The sequence below is a fragment of the Chrysemys picta genome, chromosome 21 (assembly GCF_011386835.1).
Source record: "Chrysemys picta bellii isolate R12L10 chromosome 21, ASM1138683v2, whole genome shotgun sequence".
Taxonomy (NCBI): domain Eukaryota; kingdom Metazoa; phylum Chordata; order Testudines; family Emydidae; genus Chrysemys; species Chrysemys picta.
In genome coordinates this window covers 9647567-9664563 of record NC_088811.1, presented here as the reverse complement: position 1 = coordinate 9664563, position 16997 = coordinate 9647567, and the positions used below count along the sequence as shown (strand labels likewise).

Sequence of the window (16997 nt, the reverse complement as noted above, 5' to 3'; positions counted from 1 at the left end):
TTTCAGGACTGCTGATCCAGAGAAGACCTTGACACGTAGAACCTGCGTAGTGTTGAGGTAGCACTGAACCAGAGCAGAGAGAGCAAGGGCCGTCTCAGTCCTCGGGATGCGATTTTGTTTGCCTTCGCTTTGAGTTCACTTGATGAGGCACAATAACAAATGGAAAAAGTACCTGCGGAATCACGAGAATTGGGGAGAGAATAAAACCAGCAGCCGCTGCCTTTCCCAGGGACTAGAGATGGTCTGAACCAAAAGTCTGATCTGAACACCGCAGAAATTTGGGGTGGGGTCCAAAATATAAAATTGGATCTGGACCCAAATTTTACAAATGTAATTCACTGACCCAAAACCCTTAATTCAAACACTCCCCCGATTCTGGCAGCATGAGCTCATCTTTAGGAGGAATGTGACAGCTGGCAAAATTATGAGAAACTTCAGCTCTGGCTGGCAGAGGTGCGGGCAAAGGCAGAGTAGTTCTGGTCTTGCTAATCAGTGGACACTTGTTTTCCATTTTTTAGGCTGAGGCTTGTATTTTTCATATGGGGCTTTTTGATACGTGCATATGTGTGTTTTAAACAATAACAAACATTTTTGAAGGGCCATAAACCTCATTTTTTCTTTTGCATAGTACCACTTGACCTCTATGCACCAGAGACATAAGCCATGCCTAGTAGCTCATTAAGCCGCGCTTTCCCTGGGCTTTATAGCACCTTTCTGGCTCCTGGAGCCCCTTCGGAGCTGTAGTGCAGAGATGGGCAGACTGTTGATGCAGTCGGCAGTTTGAAGTGAGGACAGAGCTGGATAATGGGAAGCGCTGGTGTGTGTTTGCATGTGGGGAGTGGGAAGCAGCGGGAATGGAGATAGTAGGGAGTTACTATTGTGATTTTTGTCTGCTATCACAAGCTAAGCAGGATCAGGCCAAACCTGTACTTGGATAGGAGACCTCCAAAGAACCCCCCTGCTGATGATAATTCAGTACGTGTCAGTTCTTGGAGAGCGTGCTGAATGCCCCAGCATGTGCCTATGGGGTACTGAGCGTAGGGGCATTTTCATCGCTTCCCATTGGCCTGATTCTGTGAGGTGCTGGCTGCCTGGGTAAGCCTCTGCTGAAATCAAAGGGAACTGAGGGAGCCCCGCGCGCCATTCAGCCTCAGGACCCCTGTGTCCAAAATGTTATTATCTTATTCTTCCCATCCACCGCCAGTATTACCTGTTCCCCTGGCCATCTTTCTCAGGCCCTGGATCTCCACCCCACGCCTCTTTGGGGCATCGTATGCTGTGGGTCCCACCTTGATTTTAAATGGAGATTGTGAATCTTATTGACGTGAACAAACAGCGCAGCACTTGGCAGATAGCAAACGAGGTCGTGGCAGGGTTGGGTAGCTCAGGGGATCAGTAATAGGAGACACAGCATTAAAATTGGCCATGAAAGTACTGACTGGTAGAGGTTATCCTCTCAGGCTGGTCAGTGGCTACAAAAAGCCCAGTTCCCGATGGACAAGCGTCCACGTAACAAAACTATGGCACTAACCGGAAACCCTGGGCCAGTGTAAATCAGTCTAACTGCATCGGACCCAGCGGAGCTATGTTGACTTACCCCAGCTGATGATCTGGTCCCCTGTTGGCACAGAAGCTAAGGAATGACTGGACTATGGGGGGCCAACCTCTGTCACAGAACTAAAGGCAATTCCTCCAGAGCAGCGTTGAGGTCCCCTGGCTGGCCCGATGGTGTGGGGGAAGCTTGTGTACTGCTGCATACTCTGTGGAAAAATAGAGGATTTCACCCTCCAGGATAGGAGAAAGCTGACAAAGGGGGGTTCTCTTTGACTGTGGGGCCTTTGTGCACGCGTCAGATCAGAGTTTCTCTGAGAGGGTGTCCACTGACTCCTTGGACTTCTCCTTGGAGCATTGGGCATCATCAGAGTTTTCTGCTCATTCTCCCCTTCTCGTTCCCTCATTCTGGCCCTGTGACCTATACCTCCTTCCCCGTTTGTTCATTCCCTGCCCCCCCCCCCCTTCTCAGTTAAGGTCTGGGTTCTGTGGCCCCTCTGTGATCTGAGAGGCGAGGCCTTTAATTGCTTTCCAGGGCTCTGCTCACCATTCCAGGATTTAAATATTCTGTCATCTTCCATCAACATGTAGAGCTTTGGGGGGCAAGGGGAGTTCAGAATGACACACAAATATTCTCTTCTCCTTAAATAAAAGTAAAAGTGACCTGGCCCTTCTCATTCATCTCAGGTCCTTCGCTCAGGCCTTTGGCAAGAGTCTGGCTTGAGGAAAGACTCCATCAGCCATCAGCCTGCTGTGTACATCCTACCAACAATGGGATTAAAACACTGAAAATATTCCAACCAGAGCAGCAATCCCCCCCTTGTTTTGTATGTCAAGCAGGTGCTTCATGCTGGAGGCAAGGTGAACTGATATTGTTGTGGGACAGCCTTGTTTGTAACCGTGCAGGGCTAAATATTTTACCATATTGTCCAGGAGACAAAGATAATGTTATTACAATAGGAGGTGCTGCTGCTGCTTTTATGTAACAATAAAGTCTCCAGGAAAAGGGGATTTAAAGGCAATATGTTTGTTTCCTGCATGGAGAGAGAAGAGAACCACCTCGACTCTCTCCTAAGATACAAGCCAGTTCTGGGTTTAGTTGCCCAGGAGGGGGATAAAGGTGGGAGGTTCATGTCTTAGCTGAAAAACATTTCAGAGTTTCTTTTGGAGCTTCCTCTATACAATCACGACGATGGAATGTTTGAGAATCCCCTTTTCCCTGGATTTCATTCTGCAAATAGAAGTATAGGTCCGGAAGAGTGCCATCTGTGACATGTCATGGTTCCAGGGCTGGCTGGGTTCTGACACCAAGGGTTTCTTGAACATCAGTGCCTGACCCGCCCCACCATGTGTGCCGATGGTCCTGAACGCAACAGGATGGGGGGTGAAGAAGGCAAGCTGTGGGAGCCAATGCAGGGGGAGTGAGTCATGGGGACTCCTTCCACCCCAAGGCATTAGGGAGGGACAGCAGCTGGCAGAGCTGTAACTACATGGAAGGGTAATTAGAGGACCTGCCAAGACTGCTGTAGCTACCAAAGCAGCCATGGGGCGGCTCCACATAGCGTAGCCCAGAGGGAGGATTGTGTCCTGCAACCAGATCCTACAGAACTCCCTTAAGTCCGTCCATTTACCTAGGCTGTGGTTAACGTCAATAGAATGACCCTCTGTTTGTAATGAAGTGGAGTGAATGGCCCAGATTGTTTTAATACATTTCATTGTGTGTGTGTGTGTGTGTGTCTATGAATGTATATATATATATGAATGTCTTTATACAGAAAGACAGACTAACTATATACATATAGGATTTCTGCTGGTAACTGCAACAGGTTCTTGTTAGTCTGAGGATTAGTCAAATATGGGACTTGATTTCCATGTTCTTTCACTGAGCACTGACAGGGTCAATGCTGTTATAATTAAAATAGTGACTATCTGGGAACAGTAGGAATTCTCGCAGTGAAATACTGTCCAGTATTGTCACTCGCAAGTTACACCAGCTGAACACTCACTGGCATTAATGATTGGGTGGGGATTGCGTGCAGTAATTTATGGGTATGTAAAGATTATTTTCTTTGGAAATTAAAGCTAATTAAAAGCAATACCTTACTTATAAATTAATTCAGTTACTTTTTCAAGCCAACTTTATATCAGCCTTCTATGACGCTCCCATCTGCATCTTAATCAACGTTTTGTTTTAAAGTGTTTATATACAGGCACCTTGAAAAACTGAAGAGTGGGTGGATAGGTAGATCTGAGTGTCTTTTGTGTATTTAAACTATGTTATACATCTGATTTTAATGTCAATGCTGCTTTAACCTTGATCCCACAGTACATAGTTAAAATCACATTGCTCCTGAATGCACGGCACATGTAAGAAATGTCTGTATGTTTGATGTATTGGCAGTTGGTTTGATAAGTCTGCCTGGGTGACCATTTCCCGCTCCTCCCACCCCCCATAGGACGGCTCTAACTTAGTTCTGAGCCTTTCCTGCCTAGTGAAAGATGAAATGTGTGATGGAACCTGAAGACAGAGCTCCCTGCCCCTTCAGCTGTTGGCACATCTGTTAGTCTGCTGGGGATGGGACACGGGCCACCATATGGTTGAAATGTTAGCGACTGAAATTCTGATGACTGCTCCCGTAAAGCTGGGCTTATATTTCAGCAGACTGTATCTCACAACCTGATATACGTGGAGTGTGGGTTTGATATTTTAGCTCTTCCAGGCTTTCTCAGTGCACAAAATATGGGAGACCTACTCTCTTTTTTTATGCAGTGTCTATTTTGTGTGTGCGCCTGTGCATCTTTATATGGATACGTCTAACAGCTGGGTGACCCTCGGTGCCGGTCTGTCACTGCTTTGCTGTGTGTTGGTCTCTACACTATTGCAGCTGTTTCCATGTCCTTATCGGCAGCCATTGATAACTCTGTGCTATAGATAACAGACTAGCGGTAGGAATAGCGTAATTTTCAAAATGCTTTTTTCCCCATTATACTTGCAAACTGCCTTTTAAAACTTGGTCAGTCTTTACAGTGCATTTATTAGATTTACTTTAGGGCAATGTATGTGATGTGTACACGTGTTTGTGTGTATGTAATGTGTATATGCTTGTGCATGGCACCATGAGTGCAGCACACATGTTTGTGCAATGAATGAATATGGTTTGTGTGGGATATCTGTGTGCAGAGTAGAGCTGGTGGTTGTAAATAAGTCATGTGACAGACAAGGCCCTTTTCTCCCGCTGTGAATAGATTAGTTATTTGTGAGCATTTGCTAAATAGTTTGGATGAACGATTTCATGCATTGGTCATCAAAGTTACTCCCTCTGACAATTCAGCATTTGCCATTTGCAGTATGTGATTGGTCACAAGTCACTTGTTTTTGCTTCCTGATTGGAGGACTGAACCTGAGAAAACCAGAGAACTACGCAGACAGTGAATAGCAAATATTCTTGTTTGCTCACCAGTTCCCTAGTTCGGAGTAATGCAGGTATTCCTGTGAAAAACAACCATGCTCCAAACATTCCCAGACATCCATTAAAGGGAGACATGAGCATGATCAAACAGAAGGGCCATTAGGAACTGTATCAGCATAGTTTTTGCCGTGTTTGACCAAGCTCTAATACTCTGCATATGAGTACACAGTGCATGTCAGGGTGCCAATATGTGACTTGTGATGGCAGCACCTGTGTAGTTTGTGCCAGGCTTGCACAGTGCATGCACACAGCATCGCTTGGTGTGGTACGTGTGCACGGCAAAGAGGAAACTTCAGCCCATGCACCCTGTGAAGTTAAGAGGACAGCCAGTAAGAGGTCACTTTCAAGCCAGGTTGGGCATCCCAGGTTGTCCTGCCGCATTTGGTGACAGAGTTCATTTCTACAGGTTTGCAAGAGAACTGTTCAGTGGCCATGTCGCTTTTAATGTGATCCTTGGCGTACGTAACCTCTAGCAGAGGAGAGGGAGGGAGAGAAGACGGGGGGGAAGAGGAAAAAAGAAAAAGAAAAAACTGCTTTCTGAAAGTATGGCATCTCTGCCAAGAACGAACCAGATGTTGCTTGGGGGGCCTTGTCAAAAGAGAGAAGCCACAGAGAAGCTTTGACAGCCTGTGACAGAGGAGCCATGTGGACACAGACAATGTCTGAACTGTAGTCATCTAACAAGGGAGGGCACTGACAAAGCATTTCTTTGGCAGTATCCCCCTAGTACAATCCCTCTATAAAATGTTAGAGATTTACAGCCTTGGGACGTGAAGGCTCATTATTTTCCCCTGGGTCTGGGTGTGTGTCTGGGGTGGTACGGAGCAGAGATGCTGACAGCTTTTCAAACCACTGCGGCTGAATTTCCCCAGAGTTTTCTTCCCAGTTTTAACCGCTAAATGTGTAGGGATGATTGATCTCTGGAACTGGAAATGTGATGGGTGATTTTCTTCCACAGATGCCCTAGCCCTGGCATGGTATGAGGCGAACTTTTACAGCATCCTGACCCCTCTCCACCACCTTCCTGCCATCCCTTCCCATCCACTGCATCACTCTGGTCTGCCCCAGCATGATTCCGCCCTTCAGATGCGCATTGCTCTCGCAGGGCATGGCAATGAATATTCGACCCTCTCTCCTCCACATCCGGGCTCCTGCTGGGAAAATGAGCATCCTAGGGGGTACAATGAGGAAATTATGTCCCCCCCTCTTTATCTACCCCCATCCCAGCTTTTTAAACTCATAGAGAGTCACGGTTTGCTCCAGTGCAAACAGGCTATGTGCCCTTGACTTCTAAGCCTTTCTAACTCTAAGGGTAAGTCGGAGCACGCTCATGTGCCAAAAATAGAAGTGTAGCTGCAGCGGTGGTATGGGCTAGCCAGCCCGACTATGATCCTGCCACTTGTGCTGGCCACAGCTACGCTTCTGTTTTAGGTGTGCCAGCTTGATCAGAGCTAGCCTGGGTAAAAATAACCTGTGCTGGAAATTCTACCTCCAGCTCCAGTGCACAGGTATGCTAAGAATGAAGAGTCCATCTCTGTCCTCTTCCCTACTCCGGCACCTTCTATGCAAGGATCTCAAAGCACTTTGCAAACATGTAATGAACTGTGCCTCACAGGAAGGGAAATTGTATCTCCATTTGACAGGTGGAGGAGGCTGAGGCCCAGGGAAGCTAAGTGATTGGCTCGTGGTCATGCAACAAGGCAGAATAGCCAGGAATTAGGACTCTGGATTGTTGACTGCCACTTCCAAGGCACTCAGATACCATGGTGACAGGATAAAAGCCTAGCTAAAGAGATTGCTACTTTCACTCTGCTAGACATTTCTCTTAATAAATACTCCGATGAGGTGCATGCACATTAATATGCAAACACTAATGAGGGGGGTGTACATACGCACAGACATACACAAATCCTCACGAACATCAACATATACACAATGATGAGCATCAGCTAAGACTAAATGAAGTGCTTTTTCTTCTGCCTTTCCACCCCTGTCTGTCCTAGTACTGTACCCAGGAAAGCCAAGCGCTGATACCATGTCACATCTGGTAGCCTCTGAGCCTGGCAGCTGATTACGGGTACAGCTACATTGCAATGTAAGGTGTAATTGTAGTGTGGATAGGCATACCTGTGCAAGTTTTAATATAGCTAGAATGGATAACAATAGCAGTGCAGATGCAGCGGCCCGGACTTCAGCACAGGCTAGCTTCCGCCCGGGGCCTGGATATATACTTGTGTTGCTAGCCCATGCTGCTGCATCTTCCCTGGTGTTGTTACCTATGCAAACTAGATTACGTGCATTACAATTACATCTTAAATTGCAGTGTAGACATACCGTAAAATAAAGAAAGCAACAGGGAGAAAAAATCCAGCAAGGATAACACTTTAAAATGTTGGTATTTAAAAGGATCGAATGCAGAAAAGTTAGTTTTGTAGTCCAAGAAACAAATAGAAGTCAATGTTAACTAGTTACAGAACGTCTCTCTCTCTCTCTCTCTCTCACACACACACACACACACGCGCGCGTGCACACACACACGCAGAACTCAGATCATCGTGAGCAGAAGTTCAAATGTTTAAATGCCTGTTTACATATTTTTGGAAATTCCTTTTATTTTGTTATGTTTGCGTTATTCTTTTCTTACATCTTATCAGAGTTTTGTTTGATTAAAGCTCTTCATTGCACCGTAGCCATGGCAACAGGTTGACTTGAACGAATCTCTCTTCTGGGAAAGTAAGATTTAAAAGAAAAGAAAAACAAACCATAACTAAACATGATCACCATGGACTTGGCCCAGCCCCTGTGCCAAATCTTGGAGGTGTGAATGAGTGTTTGCATGTGAGTGGGTGTGGTTCTCTGTGTGTGTACAAGTTTGGGTTTTGAGAGCAAGCAATCTGGGCACATTGTGAGTTGTCTTTGTGATATAAAAGACTTTTTTAACAGACACTGGTGGAATAAGGAGCCCCATATTAAGGACATTATACCCCCATTCTCTCTGAACCTTAATTCTTGTTGCAAGAGCCTTCTGCATGAGAGTATGTACGTGTATTTGTGTGTGATTCTGCATGTGTGTGACTGTGTCTGCAAGTGTATCCTTGTAAATGTCTGAATGTGGTATACATGTACCTATATCAGGGGTTGGCAACCTTTCAGAAGTGGTGCGCCGAGTCTTCATTTATTCACTCTAATGTAAGGTTTCGTGTGCCAGTCATACATTTTAACATTTTTAGAAGGTCTCTTTCTATAAGTCTATAATATATAACTAAACTATTGTTGTATGTAAAGGAAAGAAGTTTTTTTAAATTTTTAAGAAGCTTCATTTAAAATTAAAATGCAGAGCCCCCCGGACCGGTGGCCAGGACTCGGGCAGTGTGAGTGCCTCTGAAAATCAGCTCGCGTGCCGCCTTCGGCACACGTGCCATAGGTTGCCTACCCCTGACCTATATAGAAGAGAATATCTGTGTGTTTCTAGGAGTGTGTCTGTGGCCTTGTCTAGGTTAGGGGCTAATCCACACACATCTTTTGTGCTGCGATAACCATATTGGTTTAGAAATGGATATAGTTAGGGTGGTACAACTTGCTAGTGTGGATGCAGTTATATTGGTATAAAAATGCTTTTATCAGTATTGATTATTCCCATAGCTACTAAGAGGTTGTACCACTTCAACAAGATCAGTTTCTACACTTACATACTTATAAGCAGTACAAAAACAGTATAGACCAGCACTAGGATTTAAAGGCGTGTTGCTAGAATGTGTTAGCTCTAACATGTTTGGAAAGTCTGCTATAGATCAAGCGGTGTGTCCTTTAACATGTGCTAAACTGGTCAAATGATGCTCCCCACAGTCTTTCATTTGACCAGTTTAGCACATGTTAAAAGCAGTGTACCATGTCTACACACAACTCTTCCAACATGAAAGTTACAATGTGCTAGCTAACATGTTCCAACAACACACTTTTTATCCTTGTTTGGACAAGACCACTGAACGTGTCGGTGTGTGTGAGAGTGTGTTAAGAAGGATGCCGTGACTTGTTCTTTTATGGTGTGTGTGTGTGTGTGTGTGTGAGAGAGAGAGAGAGAGAGAGAGAGTTAAGAAGGATGTCATGACTAGTCCTTTTAGGATACTAATTTGGACAGGTTGTTTAATGTTATCTTCTTACTGACATTCACTCACTTTTGGTTGACCTAACCCAGCAATAGCTTCCAGCTATACACAGCTGCCTATGTATCCTGTTGTTATCGTGATTTTAGGAAAGGACGAAGGGAAAGGGGGGTGAGTGAGCTACAAGTGTTGGGGCAGCGTCCAGCTTCAGATTCACACGTTGTGACCATTTCTGCCATGGTATTTGACACAATGTGTTTTTCCTCGGTAATAGCCCAAATTAGAGTGGTACAAAGTGTGTGCATTTGAAGCAAAAGGAAAAAAAAAGCAGGCTTTTCTTTTTTTTGTATCACAGCTTTGATATCCCGGGTCTCTCGGTACAGTTACAAAGCTAATCAGCGAAAGAGTGCCACTGGGCAGGGAGAAAAGATGCATTTTAGGATGGGATTTGAGAAGAGGAAGCGGATTGAAGAAGCAGAATGAAGAACAGGGCTTGTGACCCATGGCCGGAGCAGTAGAGGAGAAGGCTTTTTCAACAAGAGTGATTGTTCAGAGACAATGACGAGTGTAATGTGGGCCTTAATATGGGGCTCCTTATTCCACTGCTGTCTGTTATAAAAGTCTTTTACATCACACAGACAACTTATAATGTGGCCAAGTTCCTTGCTCTCAAAGAGCTTGGCTGAGAAGGAGCACTTGAGTTGATTGATTGATTGATAAATGTCATTTGGTAGCTTTCACAATAAACTCGGGGCTTGCTCCTGCTTCTGTCGAAGTCAGTGGAGATTTTAATGAAAGCAGGATCATGACCTTTGATGCTAACCTCTTTGAGATAGAGACCTCGGGTGTGATTCTGACCCCTACTTCCCCCAGTGTAGCTGCACTTCAGTGGATTTAAATCAGTATGCAAGAGAGGAGAATCAGACCTCTTGTCTGCTAATATGTCTGCACCATGCCCACCTGTGGCACTTTTCAAAGATAGTGCTCTGTCAATCACAGGTGCAGACTTTCCAATGTGCTGGGGGGTGCTTGACCCTTGGCTCTGCCCCAGGCCCCGTCCCCACCGCACCCCTTCCCCCAAGGTCCTGCCCCTACTTCACCTCTTCCCTCCCCGTTCCGCCCTCTTCCCCCTTCCCCTCTGAGCCTCCTGCACCCCGCGAAACAGCAGATCGCGGCGGGTGGGAGGCGCAGGAAGAAAGGGGGAAGTGCTGATCAGTGGGGCCTCTGGGCAGGCGGGAGGCACTGGGGGAAAGAGGGGAGCTGATAGGAGGGTAGCCGGTGGGCACCCTCAGCACCCACTACTTTTTCCTCATGGGTGCTCCAGCCCCAGAGCACCCATGCAGTCGTGCCTATGCTGTCAATACTTCCCAACTTTCTGGTGCTGTAACTGTGGAATTCTTAGTGTGGCATTGTCTAATGGCATGCAAGGCTCTCAAAGCTACTGACATAGGTCAGTATACCTAGTAAATGATAATGCAAACTATCCAGGAGGGTGAGGGGGGGAAATGCATGCCCTGCCTGGGGAGTTATTGGATATTTAGAGGGAGGGAGCAGATAGTTTAGAGATAATATCTGTGGCTTTCACATAAATCACTGCCCTCCCTCCTCCACTTTATTCTCTCAGAGCTGGGAGTGCCTAAGTCTTTGGGTTAAGTCTCCTGGCTTACAGATGACTTTTCTAGGGAAGGCGAATTTGGAGGAGGTGTTGTGTGAAGAGAGCTTGATGAGGCGAGATCTCCTTATGCCACACATGTTGTACCAGGCTGTTCTTGGGAAAGCACGCGAAATGCACAATCAGAGTGACGTGTGTTAGACGGGGGCGTTTGCAGTGTACAGGTTCAGGTTGGTGCAGTAACCTCACGTCAGCGTTGACCCTCTTTCAGAAAACAGGAAAGGAAAAAATCTCATTGTATCCATCAGTGATTCTTTTTCATTCCAATACATTGGTGTAAAAGATTTACCGCTGTCTCAATTGGATTGAGAAGGGTCAAACCCAGCATTCCCGTGTGTGTGTGAGGTTGAACAGCAGAACCCTTCTCCATGGCTCCACACCCCTTCCCCAGAAGTCCCACTTGTGCCCTGCCTGCTGTTGCTCTTGCTGCCCGGCTGTCAAAATATCTCCCATAATGAAGCAGTCTGGCCTGAGGCTAGCATTACCTCCAGTACCGATCCCACTGAGCGTGACTCTGGCAGCACTGCTGGGCTGCTCGCATGCTGCAGTGAACACAGAGCATCACATGGCAGGGCTACACCTGGCATGCAACAAAAGATAAAAAGCCCAGAGTCTTGGCTGTTAGACAGCCTGATGTCCTCTGGGGCAGGCAGAAGCTTGATTGGCTCGGGAAGCGGTGTCATGGTTATTGGACTGGTCTTGCTCCTGTCTTTCAGTAAACTCAGGGCAATTCAATAGCACGTTTCGGGGACAAACATCTGCTTCCCGTAGCTGGTGTGATACTGTCAAGGTAATTTTATGGAGGCGACCTGGGGAGAGGAATGAAGGAGAGAAGGTGTTGATATCTCTTTGAGTCACAACTCCAGGGATAAATATGGGAATGGTTCGAATACTCTGCCTTTCTCCAGCACTTCCCATCCAAAGGTTTCAGAGCACTTCACTGTCATTAATGATGTAAGCATCACAACTCCCTGTAGTTAAGGCACTGTCCTAGGACTCAGGTTCAGTTCCCTGCTCTGCTGTAGCCATCATCTGTGATCCTGGGCAAGTCGCCTCTCTGTGCCTCGGTTTCCCATTTATGTAGTGGGGTAATAGCACTGCCAGACCTCACAGGGGTGTTGTGAGGATAAATATTTTACAGATTGGGAGGCACTTTGAGGTCTATTGATGACAAGTGCTATATAGGAATTATTAGAGTTGGGAGACTTGGGTTCTACTCCCAGCTGTCCCACTAATCTAATCTGTAAACTCACGCACGTCACTGACCCCTCTGTGCCTCTGTTTCGCCTCGCACCCTATTGTCAGTCTCGTCTATTTAATGGCAGGGACTGTCTCTCACTAGGTGTGTGTACAGGGTTTAGCACAATGGATCTCTGATCTCAGCTGGAGACTCTTACGTACTATTGTAATACAAAGAAATAATAACAACCAGTTAAACTAAGGAAAGTATTATCCCCGTTTTACAGATGGGAAAACTGAGGCCCTATGCATGTAAATCCAAAGTCACGCAGGAAGTCAGTGACAGTTAGTGGTCTCTTTGCTTCCAGTTCTGTGCTTTAAGCACAAGACCATCTCTTCTCATAACTTGATCTACAATATAGCTAATACATTGCACTTGTCTGGCACATTTGAGCTGAGAGAGAAATAAAAGACCCTGAGCTTGATTCAGCCCTAAGTGATACATTCCAGGATGCAGGGATCCTGGCAATGGAAAATGTAATAATATTTGTATTGCAATAGCACCCCGGAGCCCCAGTCATAGACCGTGACCCTGCAGTGCGAGGTGCTGTACAAACACAGAACAAAAAGACAGTCCCTGCTCCAAAGAGCCTCCTGAGTGGGGACTGTAGGAGGGCAAGGCACCCACAACCTCTACTCCACTGCAAGACCAGAGCTGGTTAGTTCAGCCCCAAAAGTGGGCTGTACCTGCCGAGGAAGGTGCACCTGGAGGATTCCCTGATTCAGCATAGCCTCAGGCAGCCTCTGCCAGCGGGATCCCTATGGAGCTCTGACCATCCTTTTAAAGCTGACCTCACTTGGTGAAACCTGGGAAGATGCCAACAGTGTAAACCCTACCTGCCCTCCTCCAAGAACGAATCCCTCCTGCACACTGCACCCCGCACTGATACATGGGGTTTACAGGATGAATCTTGCCCCCAGACTTCCAAATATTTTCCAGCTCCTTAGTTTTAGCATTTGCAAGTTGCGCCTTCTTTGTATGTGGTTCTCTGTATTGTTCTGGTATGTCTGAATTTGTCAATATCTTTCTGATCTGGTGAATCTCTTTACATTAATCCCTGAGAATTCTTCTGCGGAGGCCAGAGCTGAGCAGCATCAGGCTTCCCACTGTTGAACTCAGCCATCCAGACGGTTGGACTCCAGCAGGTGTTCTTGTGCTTTAGTTGAGCTGGGGAGGAGGTCAGAAGGATTCATTCAGTAGTAAATGATGGTGCTTGTGAGTGAGAGATTGATAGGACAGGCTAAAGTATAGTGTGGGCAGGCAGACAGCATATTTCCCCCAGTTCTGCCAGCACACCTCAGGTCTGTGTGGGAGCTCAAAGTCCTGCTGATCCGCTGCACAACACAACCAAAGTACTTCAGTTGTGGCCTGCAACAATGTCTGCTCTTCCAGGAATGAAACACCCATGAGCAGATAGACATCTGCCTATAGATGTCTTTCCATATAGGGGCTAGAACTGAGATTGCCACATTCATTTCATTTATGACTAACCCCCGATTTGAATTAAGTTCTCCAGAGATGAAAAGTGAGGGTGCTAATAAGTACTGGGAAAACCCCCTTGGCAAGCCAACTTTTTTTTTGAAGGTAAATAAAAGGTCTCAGTTAAGGAGGGTTTCATCACAGCTGTTTGCTAAGGGCTGTCTGGATGGATGGCAACACAAGCGTGCTGTTGGGCAGGGTATTCAAGTCTGAATTCAGGGCAGTTGGGTCAGCAGGGTCTGGGAGCTGTAAAGAGGGGGGTAGTCCTGTGCGCCCTCCTGGAGGAATCATGGAGACGTGGTTTCAGTGCATTGCAGTGTGCTAATTTCGATCCCAGATAAGCCAAGCCTACGTGGCATGAAGGTGTTGTAGGTGAAAATTGTTCCAGAGTTTGCATCTTTGGGGAACAAACTGTAGCACGATCCTATGAACAAGATTTGTGGTCAAGTAGCTCCAAGAGGAGACTGAGACCTAGCATTTCCAGGTTCCCTCCCCAGTTCTACCACTGAGACACCATAAGACAGATTCTGCTACCTTTAATTAGGTGGAGTGGTTCTTTCTACACAAGTAGTCCATTGATTTTAGGGCATTACCCACAGAGCATGGTACTATTCGCTGTGAGCAAGGGGGCAGAAACAACCCCATGAGATCTTGGGCTAATCACTTAGAGCCAGAATATGTACCCTTTACCTGCACTGGTGAGCAGTTACAGTGGGACGGATTACTTGTGTGGGTAGATTGCTCCCTCATGCCAGTAAGGGGTTCACGGTCTGAGTCTTGACCTCTTTGGGCTTCAGTTTCTCCATCTGTTAAATGGACATAATGGCACCTCCCTCACGGGTGTGCTGTGAGGCTTAATTCACCCAAGTCTGTGAAGTGCTTTGAGATCCTTCAATTAAAGAACATTCTACAAGTACAAAGGATCATTATTATTTAGGAACTGCTACACTTAGCCCCCTTAACTCTGCTGATGGTTGATTGTCCTAACAATGAACACACATCTTGTTGGCAGCAGAGTACGTTTAGTCTGGGGTTATCCCTCAGCCCCCCCCTCCTCCCCAAATAAAAGGATATATGTAGATAGAAAGCTTAGAGTGTTTGTTACTGAGGCGGGGTTAAGGGTCAGGGAGCTGTCCCCTTCTGTCACTTACCTTGCAAGACTTGTTGGGCATATTTAATGTAAAATGCTGGAAATTGATCATTTCTGATTGTTTTCTCTTCTTGATCGCTTATTCCATCATAGCACATCGGTCCTCATCAGTCTTCCTGTTATAGTGCACCCCACTGCCCCTTTGCACCCCAGTATAGGGAACCTGCTCCATCCTATACAAGACATTTACCATAACGAACAAGTTTCTTAGTCCTCAATCATAATCTCCTGTGGCTATTTCCCAGGAAAGAACTGTACAGCTGGGAAAGAACTCATGGCATGACTAGCATGACTCATAGTTAATTTATATTAAGGTTAATTTATATTAAGTCTCTTGCCCCTTGCCTCATGGGGAAGGAAAGATCTAACCTCCCTTTACAGGATATGGATTTTTGCAAGAAAGTCTCTAAACTAGTGTAAAACTGTACAGTGTGTATCAAGAGAGAGAGCTAGAGAAAAATGAATATAGGTTGTAGTGTGTGCCTTTCCCCCTTGTCTTCACGCCTTTAACATAGTAAATGCCCAGAGGATTTCCTCTCCCCCCTATTCATTCATACGGCTGCATATTGACTTTCCAAAGTGGCACCAGGCATTTGCAACCAGCCCCACACCTTGTGGCTGAGAAACGCTCCGTTTGGGGCGATGGAGCCAGCCTGTCGTCCGTCGCTAACCCCCCTCTCTAGGAGTGAGCGCTTGCTGCCTTTTTTTTTTCCTCTTTTTTGTGTGTGTGTGTGGTGTGTGTATGTGTGTGTGTGTGTGTGTGTGCAAGCGCCTGTGCTGTTTAAATGGGCCAAGTTAGAGAAGCGGCGGCGAAGGGAAATCTTGTTGGGTCAGAGTCTCCGAACTGCATTGTGTGACTTCTGAGAACCTCTCCCTCTGTCTGTCTGTCCCGGGGTGGAGGGGGAGCCCCGCGCCCCCAGCCCGCCACATGCAGGGACCTGCGGGACAGGGGCAGTGCGCTGGGGCTGGGGGGGGGGGGGGGATACGCCATGTAGTGGCAGCAGCTCATTAGGAGGGTGGTGGCACAGTTGGGCTTTTCTGATGATGATTCTAGCCGGGAGGGGAAATGGACTCTAGTCCCAGTAAGGACCGGTCATTAATAAAGCCATCAGCAGAGGCAGCGGCTCTGCAGCTGGCAGGGGAAAGCGGAGCAGCCCCGAAAAACTTCTTCTCTTGCCTGGTCAAACTAGTGGGGAGCGGGGGAGGGGGGCGCGCTGGGACCCACAGCGCTGTCCAGTTTGTGCAAGCGAGGGGAGGGAAGAGGGAGCGCAGGAGAGGGCAGGGGGCGCGGGGTTTAATTGTCATTATTCAATAAAGGAAAGCAAGGAGCCGGGTCTCCTTTGGCGAGGGGCCGTGTGGCGGGGAATCCTCCCGCGTGGGAGGAAGGTGGGCCGATCGGGGCGGTGGGGGGGATCAATAAGCGTTTGAAACCAAAATAATGTCTACGGCAGCAGAGACCTCTCCAAGATGTCAGGTGTTAGTCCGGAGGGGCAGATCTGTGAGCAGCACAGCGGCTCCCGGGTCTACGGTGCATTAGCCGCTCGGTGGGAGAGGGATCCCAGACAGCTGTGGTGGGGAGCCGGCGGAGGAGATTTGCTAGCGGGCTCCTTCGGGGGATACTACCCGCCACCTCCTGCACCCGAGCGCAAAAGGTGCTGTTGCTGCTGCTGCTATTGCTGGCGCATTTCATCCAAACTCCAGCCAGAGCGGGGGCAAGTTGCACCGGAGACATCAGAGCCACTGTGCTTTGGAGAGGCGAGGGCGCACTGGGAGCGCAGCGGCACCATGCCTGCTATCAAGAAGGAGCGACTTGACAGGGAGGAGATGGCCCTGGCTGCTTTTAACCAGCCCATGGAGACCTTACCTGACTATCTGGCCCCTTTAGCGGCCGCTGCCATCCCGGTGGTGACCCCCCACCCTCCGGCTTACGACCAGATCTTTGCCCACCACCACCGTGCCTACCTGGGCTTCCCCGAGACCCACCACCCGCACCACCCCCATCACCACCTCCCCGAGGACCTGATGCTGGAGCGCTTTTCCTCCATCCCGGATTTCCAGCCCTTCTTTGACAACGGGGAGCCGTGCATCGAGGTGGAGTGCGGCGAGAACAAGGCGCTGCTCTACATCAGTAAGTTATGCCAGGGCAGCAAAGGACCCTCCATCCGGTACCGGGGAGAGTGGCTCACCCCTAACGAGTTCCAGTTTGTCAGCGGCAGGGAGACCGCCAAGGACTGGAAGCGGAGCATCCGGCACAAAGGTAAGGGCATGGCTAACATTGCCCCTCGGGTAGGGGTGCCCCTTGGCACGGCTGTCTGCCGCGCACGCCCCTCTC

The 16997-nt window shown here is 47.7% G+C and overlaps 1 protein-coding gene and 1 long non-coding RNA gene across 7 annotated transcripts in view; one reads left to right on the top strand and one right to left on the bottom strand.

Annotated features, from left to right (window-relative positions):
* SAMD11 (sterile alpha motif domain containing 11) overlaps positions 1–16997 on the top strand; it is a 299306-nt gene that overhangs the window by 96258 nt on the left and 186051 nt on the right. For 2 of the 6 annotated variants that reach the window (XM_042852879.2, XM_042852878.2), the window contains exon 1: positions 15426–16922. In XM_042852879.2, coding sequence (XP_042708813.2) covers positions 16133–16922 — 790 coding nt within the window. In that variant the 5' untranslated portion in view covers positions 15426–16132. Of the gene's footprint in view, positions 1–15425; positions 16923–16997 lie in introns of those variants that run through there. The other 4 variants (XM_042852880.2, XM_042852877.2, XM_065575103.1 and 1 more) reach the window with 3 other exon arrangements.
* Positions 7512–16818, bottom strand: LOC122173967 (uncharacterized). Its single transcript, XR_006175081.2, has 3 exons — positions 16685–16818; positions 14667–14838; positions 7512–11605 (listed from the first exon to the last, which is right to left on the bottom strand). It is a non-coding gene; the product is annotated as an uncharacterized LOC122173967 (long non-coding RNA).